General features: G+C 56.1%; 2 protein-coding genes and 2 non-coding genes across 4 annotated transcripts; 1 reads left to right on the forward strand and 3 right to left on the reverse strand.

The window, feature by feature from the left end:
• Nucleotides 1-618: 618 nt before the first annotated feature.
• On the reverse strand, nucleotides 619-2,792 carry LOC115948974 (histidine-rich glycoprotein-like). Its single transcript, XM_031064979.1, has 4 exons — nucleotides 2,720-2,792; nucleotides 2,267-2,302; nucleotides 1,733-2,025; nucleotides 619-907 (listed from the first exon to the last, which is right to left on the reverse strand). Exons 2-4 carry the CDS (start codon nucleotides 2,283-2,285, stop codon nucleotides 851-853), a joined length of 369 nt encoding a protein of 122 aa, XP_030920839.1. The 5' UTR covers nucleotides 2,286-2,302; nucleotides 2,720-2,792; the 3' UTR covers nucleotides 619-850.
• Nucleotides 2,793-4,377: 1,585 nt separating this feature from the next.
• Nucleotides 4,378-10,117, reverse strand: FTCD (formimidoyltransferase cyclodeaminase). Its single transcript, XM_005430632.1, has 14 exons — nucleotides 10,064-10,117; nucleotides 9,123-9,306; nucleotides 8,666-8,794; nucleotides 8,466-8,554; nucleotides 8,070-8,249; nucleotides 7,833-7,970; nucleotides 7,409-7,540; nucleotides 6,703-6,764; nucleotides 5,916-6,045; nucleotides 5,644-5,805; nucleotides 5,218-5,261; nucleotides 4,999-5,137; nucleotides 4,624-4,719; nucleotides 4,378-4,464 (listed from the first exon to the last, which is right to left on the reverse strand). The coding sequence occupies exons 1-14, from the start codon at nucleotides 10,115-10,117 to the stop codon at nucleotides 4,378-4,380; spliced, it is 1,626 nt and encodes a 541-aa protein (XP_005430689.1).
• A 430-nt stretch (nucleotides 10,118-10,547) lies between these two features.
• TRNAS-CGA lies at nucleotides 10,548-10,629 on the reverse strand. Its single transcript has one exon. It is a non-coding gene; the product is annotated as a tRNA-Ser (tRNA).
• Nucleotides 10,630-10,743: 114 nt separating this feature from the next.
• Nucleotides 10,744-10,815, forward strand: TRNAP-AGG. Its single transcript has one exon. It is a non-coding gene; the product is annotated as a tRNA-Pro (tRNA).
• The last annotated feature ends 155 nt before the right edge of the window (nucleotides 10,816-10,970 follow it).

A 10,970-nucleotide genomic window follows, 5' to 3' on the forward strand; every position in this document is an offset into this window, starting at 1 on the left:
TTGGCCCTTATCTTTGAACTGCCCCGAGACCAGAGTGACCCCGGGCCCCTGGGGAGAGAGAAACCTGGACCCTCCATGTGTGTGTGCCTGGGACTTGAACATGTTACCGCACGGCTGAATTAAACGTCTGTGGATACCGTGCGCAGGCCCTTTTTGCTTCTTTACCCTGGATTTTATTAGCAGCAATTTGGGCTGCAACAGTGCGGATTTTTTAAATTATTTTTAATGAGCAGCTGGTTCTCCTGGTTTCAAGCTGGTAAATCCAGATAATCATGGAATCACAGAATGGTTTGGGTTGGGAGGGAACTGAAAGGTTATCTCAAGGGGAGGAACACAGATTGCTCCAAGCACTGGTATTGAACACTTCCAGCTGTTCATGCTCCTCATCTGTTCGTGGGAGAATCCCTCTGCCGTGGTGAGCTTTTTCCTATAAATTATTACCCTGGCATGGAGGATGGCAGCCCACATAATTACAGCATCCCCCCAGCCACTCTCTCTGCTACACCTAGGAAAGCTCACACGAAATGTAAGGAGGTTTACGGCATCAATGTTAGCAGCCAGCATAATTGCCCAGGAAAAAACACACAGACACCAGCAGATTGGAAAATAGCATGTGATGACTTTCAGCAGGCTCTCCCGGAAGACAAAGGGTGGAAATGTTGTCCATTAACTCGGAGATTCCAGGTCAAAGGATTTACAAGCTCTTGCACACAAGAAAAATCACTCAGCAGGCAAAACACTGCTCCAGGGGAAAGGGGGAGGGAGAGGAGTGACATGCAGGGGGTTCCCACGAGGAGTTTGGCTTCATCTTTTGCTGATCATCACGGAGCAGGTGGAACATGCCAGACCTTTAGTCAGAGTCAGAGCTGCTGCTTGAGCTGCTTGAGCTGCATGAGCCACCAGAGGGCTGGGGAAGAGAGAACAACTTTAGGACAGCAGGGAAAGGAACCTCTGTCACAGCATTCCTGAGATGGGTTAGTGACCCTGTGCTGGCTGCCCCATATTGTGGGAAGGCTGGAGAGTTTTTACTATTTTTTTACAAGACTTTTAAGGTCAATAAAGGAAATTCCAGAAAGGTTTTGCTTGCAAAGACCAACATCACAGCAGATCACTTCCAGAGCTGTTTCCCTGTGAGAGGAGCTGCTGGTAGGATTTGTTTGAGAAATGCTCCCACCCCCAATGTTGGAAATGGGGCCTTGTTTAGCAGTTCCTCATTCAGACCTGCTCAGGATGGTGCCCATCCCTGGAATGCTATTTTCTGCAGAATTTAAGCACAAGGAATTGCTTCTCCTTTTCTGTTTTTTTTTTTTTTTTTTTTTTTGTTGGTTTTTCTTGTGAGGTTTTTTTTTTGTTTTTAAGGGGGAGTCAAAGAGTTCCTCTGCTGCAAGACACTGAGTCCATTATGGAGGCACAGCTTGCACTCAAGTGAGCAGGACAAAGTCCTGGGATTTTACACTGCACGGTGTGCCCTGAGCCATGCTATCACTTTAAATGGCTTCAAGGAATTTAATGGATTGCTTTTCAAATTACTCACTTAATATGACTCATTCTTGCCTATTTATTATTCTAACGAGTTTCCACATCTAAAAAAAGCCACTGATGTCCGGGCAGTTTGTTCCAGGCACTACAGGGTAGGAGAGGAGAGTCCCAGCTGCTTAGGCCAGCTGCTGTGGTATGCTGGAGGAGGTCTGCAGCAGAATTAGGGAAGGGTTCACTGCTGTTCCACTCTTACCTTGCCTTCATGGTGCTTGCAGTGCTTCTTCTTATGGTGCTTCTTCTTGTGGTGCTCCTGGTGTCCGTGAGGATGATGCCCCGACGGGGGGTGCCCGTGGGGGTGCTGGCCAGGCGGAGCAGGGCGTGGGGGGCAGACAGCCACGCCACCAGGGCAGGGACATGTGCCAGGACCAGGGTGTCCTGGAGGGGCAGCAGGGCAAACTGCAATGCCACCAGGGTAGGGACCTGTGCCAGGACCAGGGTATCCTGGAGGGGCGGGAGGGCACACTGCAAGGTGTGGTTGCGGTGGGCCTAGGAAGAAGAGGAACCTGTAAGTGGGCAGAGACAGGCTTTCCCCAGACAGACAGTGCAGGAAGCTGGTGCACCCTCCCACCCAACGGGCCCACTCTGGTCTTCCTCACAAAGGACATCCCACACCCCTTTGGGATGCACATACATCCCCCAGGCGTCTGAGGCCAAAGCATAGAGCTCCCCTCTAAGCCCTGATGGCTGTGTGGTACCTGCAGCCCTGCCTGGCCCCACAGCCCCTCACCTTTGTTGGGGTCACACATCCTCAGTGGTGTCCAAGCTGAAAGGGAAGGACAGGCATCATTAGTCACCTCCTGCCATGAGACATCGCCCAGCCAGCAGCTGAGACCTGTCTCCTCTGTCCCACGTCTGCCCCCAGCACAGGGACCATGCTCGCTTCCCCCAGAGTGCCATTCCCCCACAGACCCTGACCACCATCCTGTCCCTTTGGTGACAGCACCAACTCCCAGAGCAACTGTCCCCTGCTCCATGCACCCCAAAGCCCAGGCACGTGGTTTCCATTTTTAATAGAAATAAATCCACACTGGCCCAGCCTGGGTGCCGAGCTCATGTCCTCGTGGGCCACAAGAGGCTGGGGACACGTGCCTGGGTACAGTGCCCACCCTGGGGACAGTGCACCCTGACCCACGGGTGCCCATGCTCCCACTGCCCCCATGCTGCCCTGCATTCACCAAACCTGTGGAAGAGCTCCCAGAAGAAGCACCGTTGGCAGCACTCGGGATCCCCGTCCTTGGCACGGCTCTCCCGGCTGTAGGGCATCCTTAAATAGCGGGGCCCTGCCCCTTTGAGCAGGGGCGCGGCGGGCAGGGGTGACACCGGAGAGGTGACACCGCGCCCTCACCATGGGCATGAGAGAAACGTCAACACGCCGCTCCCAGCCGGCACAAAGGTCCCACGGGATAACAAACACAGGCTGTGGAGGGTGGTGATTCCAGCTCCCGGCGTCAAGGGAGGGATGGAGTGAGTCAGCTGACCCCACCATGAACCCTGACTGTGCTCCCTGCTCAGGCACAGCGTCTAGGAACCGGGTGACCTTCCCACAGACGGGGCTGTGGGACGGCGGGTGTGGGGGCCTGACACTGCTCAGGGTGCTGCCGGGGTGTGCAGGGGGAGGACACAGTATCTGCTGACACACCCGGTCAACAGAGACAGGAGGCAGGACTGGATGCCCCGATTTTCAGGTTTTCCTCTTGGCGGATCTATGAGGAGGGTGTAGGATTTCTCCCACCTCAACCCACCCCATCTCCCTGCTAATACCTCTGATGGTGCCTCATGTTTGGCAGTGCTCCCTTCCTAGGCAATGCAACGGGTTGGAATTGTCACACACAGCCTGAAAGACACCTGGCAGACAGGGACTGTGCCAGGTCTCGCTCCAGATCTCGGGTAGGAGGGTGTTTCATGGGGGTTTCTGAACAAAAGAACTGTACAGGGTCAGGAGGTGCTCATGCACAGGGATCTCCTTACAGGCAGTGCTACAGGGATCCCACCAGCCCTTCTGTTAGGATCACCCTGGTCCCAGACACTGCCAGCCCAATCTACTTCTGCCCCAGGGATCGGAGGATGGAGCCTGGGGTCTAAGTACCAGACAGCAAAAATTCCCCTTGTCCAGGGAAAGGCCAGGGAATATGATGCTGGATGTGCCTGAGCAGAGCAGCTGTTACAGATACATATTATAATATTGGCTTTTCACAAATATTTAAATGGATTTGATATGTGTGATGTTAAAGTAACTTTGTTATATAATTTCTATTTCTACTGTCAATTAAGCTTAGACATAGTGAAATAGCTATGCTTGTGTTAAAATGCCTGCTTGGATGGGATAACATCCAATAAACACAGGGTGAGGAAACCTTCTAGATATGCCAACTATCAGCACTCACCATCTGAAGAAAGCATGGACCAAGGTCCTAATCATGGAAGTGATTAGGAGAAGGAGTCAAAACCACAGCCAAGAAACACACATGCTCTAAAAAGGTGGACCAAAGGAGGGGCCATGTAAAATAGTTCCTGGGAAATGTAAACTAGTTTATGGATATGCATAAGGCTCTATGGATATGCAACAGGCTGATGTAAGGGAAAAGGTATTTAAGGGGGATCCCCAAAGGTGACAGTGTGGTCCTGGCTGAGTGCCAAGATGCATCCGTAAAAACCTTTGCTATATGGTCCTTGTCTCCTATTGTCCTTTATTAAACTTTTGAAGTTTTCACAGGACAGTGAACGTGTTTTTCACACAGCTCTCCAGAGGCGAATACCTTTCCAAGCCTAGGCAAGGCCAAGAGTATTTCCCAGCTGTATTTGCCACTGCAGAACCCCCAGAGTGCTCCCAAGCCTTTCTCAGGCCACCCGCTTTTCCAGCAGTGCCAGCACGCCCGCCGAGCCTTGCTTCGCCTCTTCCAGCAGCCCAGACACCTTCTGTGACATCTGTGTGGGGACAAGATGAGTCATTTGCCTCTCGACAGGCCAGAAGAGCCATCCCCTGGGCACCGCACATGTCCCGCCGGCGGCAGGCGGGCACAAGGGGCTCCAGGCCGCCACCGCCCCCTCCGCCGCCGCTCAGCTGCACCGCCAGGCCCGGCTCACCATGAGCTTGAACTTGTCATCCGTGATGTCCTTGAGGTTGATAATGACATTGAAGTAAGCTCCGAACACTGCCGCTTCCAGCATTTTGGCCCCCACCTGGAAAAGTCAGGCTTGCGAGAAGCTCTCCTGGCGAACCAGCTCCACCATACGGCGCTGAAGCAGGTCAGACCCTTATGCTGCACGACTCCCACCCTGCACCACCCAGCAGCATGCAGCGCTTTCCAATCTGTTGGTATTCTCAGGAAATGGCTGCCAAAGAATTACTGGGTGGAAACCACTGGCCAGTTTGGGAAGCACAGCTGGAGAGATGTATCCTGGAGGTCAGGACATGAGGGCACACCTTGCAGGGCAAGTGTGTGTGAGCTGGGGCCATACCTGGATGTCAGATTTGCAGGCCAGGTTGCAGTGTTGTGCCAGCTCCTTCAGAGCAGGCCAGAGCCCATTCACCTTCTCTGCCAGGCCATAGGGCACCCCCATGGCCGTCTTCAGCCCCTGCTGCATGGCAGCTGTGCGTCTGAGAGGAGGGACAGCCCTGGGCTGAGCGCTGGGTGGCTGTGCCCACACAGTCAGCCAGTCCCCACCAGCCCAGCTCACCTCTCCCGCTCCTCAGGGGTGTTCTTGGGCAGCTTCATGGCTTCCTGCAGGCAAAGAAAAGCAGGTTTGCTGCCATCACCCATATCGTGCCTTGCATTGGGCGTCGGGGCAGATCCCATAGCTCCCGTGCTCTCGCAAACCTCCCCTATGTGACAATGTCCCTTCCCCAGGCCCTGCTTTAGCATCCCTGGAAGTGTTCAAAAAGCAAGCAGAAGTGGCACTTTGCCATATAGTTTAATGGGCATGGGTGTACTCAGTGGAAGGTGGGACTTGATAATCTTGGAGGTCTTTTCCAACCTTTAATGACTCTGTGATTCTAGGGTCAGAGCCCTGCTCCTAAGGAATCCAGAGCACAGCAATCCCAGCCCTCCTCCCAGCTGGAAAGCCCTCCTGTTTCCCTGCAGGATGCCTCTGCTGGAACCTCACCATGTAGCTGCTGAAGGCACAGGAGTCGGCATCCACCATTGCCACCAGTTCCTCCATGGCCTGGTGGAAAGGGGGGACCAGCTTCCTCATGATGGGGTCCAGGTCCTCAAACTGCCGCTTCCCGTAGCTCATCAGCCCCACCATGCTGCCCAGCGCTGCTCCCTGCCAGGGTAAATCCTCCAGTAGGACACAGTGGGCACTGCTACCACCGTGCCAGCTCAGCTTGGCACACCAAGGCCCCTCGGGTCTCTGTCTTGCTGTGGGGCACATACCAGGGCTCCCACAGCTGCAGACACGGAGCCTCCTCCTGGCGCTGCTGACCTTGCTCCGACTGCTCGCACAAAGGCACTCAGTGGCTGGGGCACCAGCCCCCTGTCCACCTCTCCTGCCTCCACCAAGTACCTGCAGCACAGGTGTTTTAGAGCCCTCCAGGTGCAGGGACACCACCACCACCCAGACCCAGCGCTGCCCTCTCCAGCATCGACCCCGTGAATTAGTAGGGGACTAAAACCCAGCCTGAGGGTCAGGGTAAGGCCTGGGAACCCCATGGGGACAGCTGGGGAACACAGGTGGTGTGGGGCTTGCCCTGCATTAGCCAGGCTGGGCTGATGCAAGCAGCATTGGTGGGACAGAAACGCCTCTGCAGCCACGGCCCAGGAAGGGTGACAAGGACTTCACCTCGTGGATGGATTTCCCTTCCTTTTCCCCCACAGACTCATGTTTCACACCAGGTGCTGCAGCATGTGAACCAGAGGCAGTGAAATTTTGCATGGGGATAGGGTAAGGAATTTAGCATTCAAATCTGGCCACAAAACCTGCTCCCACTGCCTGCTGAAGCAACCTGGAGTTCCCCCACTCCACGTTCACAACCATCAGCATCTGGGAGCAGGGACCACCCTGATCTTGCACAACCACCCAGCAGAGACATCCCCAGGCTGTGAAGAGGAGCTGGGAGCAGCCACCACTCCCAAAACAAGCTGAGTGCAGGATGCAGGCATCAGGATCCCCCATCCAGGGAGGAATGGGCACCATGACAAGAAGTAGGATGTGGGTCCCTACTCGATGATGCGCTCCCGAGGGTGAAATGGAGACAGGGAGTCCAGGCCCAGACGACTGACCACCTGCAAGGAGCAGCGCCACTGCGTCAACCCTGTCACCTAAGTCCTGTTGCATCCTCATTCCCCACTGCTAATTAACCATGGGTGAGTCAGCACTGGGACTGGGCCACCACCCAGGGAGAGGACAGCTGGCACCGCCAGCCCATCTCATCACAGACTCGGGGGTGGTGTGGGGTCACCTCCGAATGACCGGGAGCTGTACTGATAAATCATTAGCTTGCTCTTATCTAGCACGTTCCCCACAGGCTGGAAAAGTCCCTCCCTCCTGCAGTGGAACAGCAGAGCCTGTCTCCTCCTTTCCAGCTAACTCCCCAGTCCTGGGACAGCCTCCCATAATGCCACACACTGTCCTTGAGCCCTGGGTACACTTCCTTCCCCTCCTGGCCTCCAAGCAGGCAAGACAAGCAGCTGCCACCCACACTCAATCCTCACATGTTGTGGTTCCTGTTCCCTATGCATCTCAGCATCCTCAGCACAATAAAGCAGCTTGTCCTACCCCACAAAATCCACACTGGAGACAAATGTCATGCTTGAGGCCTAAGCAGTCACAAATTTCTGCTCAGTGCCACTTTGGGAGGCTGGTGGGGGTGGGATGTCTCTCTCCCATGATCCCACCCTTGTGCTGGTATCAGGAGAAGCCACATTACCAGCCTGATCTTCTGTTCCTCCTCCAGGATGAAGAGTTTTTCCTTCTTCATGTAAAAGTCAGCTGCATCCAGAATGGCCTTCTTGGGAACGAGCCCTACCAGCTGAGACCCCACCACAGGGAGATTCAATTCCTGCAAAGGACATCAGAAATGTGATTTTCCCCAGAGCCCTGCTGCCACTACAACCTCAGCCTGGTGGTCCTCATCCCTTCCCAGGACATGGGAAGCTCACAGAAAATGTTTCAACAGAGGAGCTGGGGGCTCGCAGCAAGTTGCTGAGTTTCTGGGAGTTTTGTGCCATTCAGGACTTTGGCTGAGCTAAGCATGAGAGAAACCAGAGCCTGACCTGACAGTGAGGAAGAAAACTTGTTGGGAGACGTCCTCTGGGAAGCCCCCTTGGGAACAAGCACGCCAAGCCACCCACCTGTGCATCTCGGCAGATCTCCTCGTAGACGGTGTGGAGTGGCGTGGTCTCAAAGTCCAGCAGGTTCGTCGAAACCTGGGCCATGTTCTCCTCCTCCAAATACCAGCCAATGCCTTGCACCTTCTTCAAGCGCCCGGGCTGCCAACAACCGCCACATTCAGGGCACAGCCCAGGAGGTGTGGGGACAGGCAGGTGTGCTCCTGGTGTGCTCCTGGTGTGCCCGTGCTCCTGATGTACCTGGCTGGGGCCGCGGCCCTGCTCGCGGATGTTGAGGGCGATGCGGTGGGCCTGCTCCTTGGTGCACAGCAGGTTGATGTTGTACGCAATAAGGAAGGTCCGGGCACCTGTCACTGTGGCTCCCCACCGGGGGACAAAAGTTGGGGGCCCAAAATCAGGAGCCCACTCTGGTTTTGCAAGCTGGGGTGGAGGGAAGAGAGTGTGTGGGCTGGCACTGCCGGGAGCACATGCCACCCTCCCAAGGAGGGCATCTCCCTCCCCAGCTGCAATCTGCCATGACCACCTGTGTCACCCACTCCTCTTGGTGCAAAGGGACTACACCAGCCCCCAGCATGCTCCCTGAAGCCAGGGAAGCACAGGTCAGGTCTGCCCAGCAGCTGCCACCACCAGGCTCACCTTCTCAGGGAGCGCCTCATACTCCCCGGCACGGATGGAGGGCAGGGCTTTCCTGCTCTCGTGCCGGGCTGCCGCTCCATACAGGTAAACTGCAAGACACAGCTGGGGGTGAGCACCGCCAGGCAAGGCTGGCACTTTCTCCAGCAGTTGGAATCATGCAGGATGGAATGGAATGGGGAGAGGTTCCTGAACCCACTCACCAGGTACACCCAGCTCTGCTGCCAAGCGCTGCCCGAAGATGTGGGCACAGGTGACACACTCCTCCATGCTGACATTCCTCACTGGCACAAAGGGACAGACGTCCAAGGCCCCCATCCGAGGGTGCTCACCTGGTGGTGGGAAGAACAAGCAGACAAGGAGGGAGAACACACTTTTGCACACTCTTACAGACTGGACACCATTGCTGTGAGAAAATCATAGAATCACAGACTAACCCAAGTTGGAAGAGACCCACCGGGATCATTGAGTCCAACCCCTGGGCCTGCACAGGGCAGCCATAACAATCCCACCACGTGCCTGGGAGCATTGCAAATGCTTCTTAAACTCTTTCAGGCCTGGGCCTGCGACCACAGTCCCTGTTCCAGTGCCATGCTTGGTCCCAGCAGTATGGCAGTCCCCTCTGTGCCAGCCCAGCCCCTGGGCCTCTCCCAGGCTCACCCGAGTGTTGGCTCATGTCAATGAGCTGTCCAGCCACACGGGCTGCGCTCAGTGCCCCTTCCACCACGGCCTCAGGGGACCCCACAAAGGTGTAGACGGTGCGGTTGGTGGAGGCGCCGGCATCCACGTCCAGCAGCACACATCCCAGCGTCCGGGAGATGGCCTGTGCCACTGCATCGATCACCTGCCGGGCAGCGGATGGGAGCACGGGGGCTGACATGGCTGGGACTATACAACAGCCATGGCTTTGCAAGAGAGGGGGCATCTCAGATCTTCCCCTTCCCACTGGTGATGGGGTTGAGAATGACACCGTGATCAGTGGGGATGCAGCCTGGCACAAGCTATTCCATTCCCATCCAGGGGGTTTGGGGCACCCTGGCTCCTCAAACTCCCTGTGGTGGGGGAGAGACACCTGGCTGCTGCTGCATGTCACAGAGCACCACCATAAATTGCTGTTCCTGAGGATACATCCACCTGCCAGCTTCCCAACGCATTTGGCTCTGCTAAGCCTCTTCCCTGGAGGAGGCTGTGTTTTTACAGCCATGCTGGGTTTGCTAAATTCTCCTGCCACTGGCAGAGACAAAGTTCACTTGAAGGCTGATGCCCAGGACAGACTCCATTAACCTTGGCAGTGTGCTTTGGCACAACTGCAAGCAATATTTCTCTGCAGAGAAACATTCCAGACCAAGCCCAGAGCTGGTGCTACAGCAACCCGCTGGCAATGGTGGAAGAGGTCTCAGTCCCTGCTTCCCACTGAGGTGCCATAAGGGACTCAAAGCTACCTTTAGGCATTTTTTGGCACTAGCCAAGTGGTGAAAGGTGCATGGCACTGCAAAGGAGGCATGGCAGAGCATAGCAGCGCGTACCGCTCTGCAGGGGGAAACCTGGCTGTCAGCAGCCCGGTATCACCCACCCCTCAGCCCTTCCACATACTCCCTCACCTCTTTGTTATTCCCCTCTGAGAAGTTGGGGACGCATTCCACCAGCTTGGCCATGGTCCCACGGTCTGCTTGCAGCCCTCAGTCCCTGGCTCGGCTCTGCTCACCCTGGGGGTTTCCTGCCCTTTCCCGTCCCACTGCAGAGTGAAAGCCTCTCGGCAGCCGGCACGTTGCCTCTTTCCCAAGCCGGAGTTTCTCATTAACTGAATCGATCTGTGGCCAGGGGACAGAAAGGGGCTTGGACAAACACCATCATACTGGCCCTACCGTGCTTGGAACAGCTCCGGGCACAAGGGCTCTGCAGGGCCAGATGGCAGCACTCACCAGCACCAATAAAGATATAAAGAAAAAATAATCTGCTGCAATCAGCAAGATTGCTGCGGTTACCACGTGCTACAGACAAGTCACTGCAACATGACCACTATTCACCATGGTGGGGGGGCCGCTCCATGCAGGAGCTCCACCACGGATACCGGCTAAAATCCATCGCTGTGAGCAGGATTCGAACCTGCGCAGGGAATCCCTATTGGATTTCGAGTCCAACGCCTTCACCTCTCGGCCATCACAGCGGCGGTGCCTCGGGGGGCGGGGGCCGCGCTGCCCGCGCTCCGTTCTGCCGGGAAGTGCGGAAATGTCCGGGTGTCCCGGGCCACAGGGGCGCACTAGGGCTACTAGCGCGCCGCGGCTCGTTGGTCTAGGGGTATGATTCTCGCTTAGGGTGCGAGAGGTCCCGGGTTCAAATCCCGGACGAGCCCTGCTTTTTACACACCCGCTGCTCACCCTCACCACACCTCAACCCGCTGCAAGCACGCTGGCCTGGCATTCGCACTCCCCCTCGCCACCTCCGCCCCGGCCGACACTGCCGCCGCCCGACACAGTCCTGCCACGCCTCCACTCCGCCCCTGGCCTG

The sequence above is a fragment of the Geospiza fortis genome, unplaced genomic scaffold (genome assembly GCF_000277835.1).
Source record: "Geospiza fortis unplaced genomic scaffold, GeoFor_1.0 scaffold474, whole genome shotgun sequence".
Lineage (NCBI taxonomy): Eukaryota > Metazoa > Chordata > Aves > Passeriformes > Thraupidae > Geospiza > Geospiza fortis.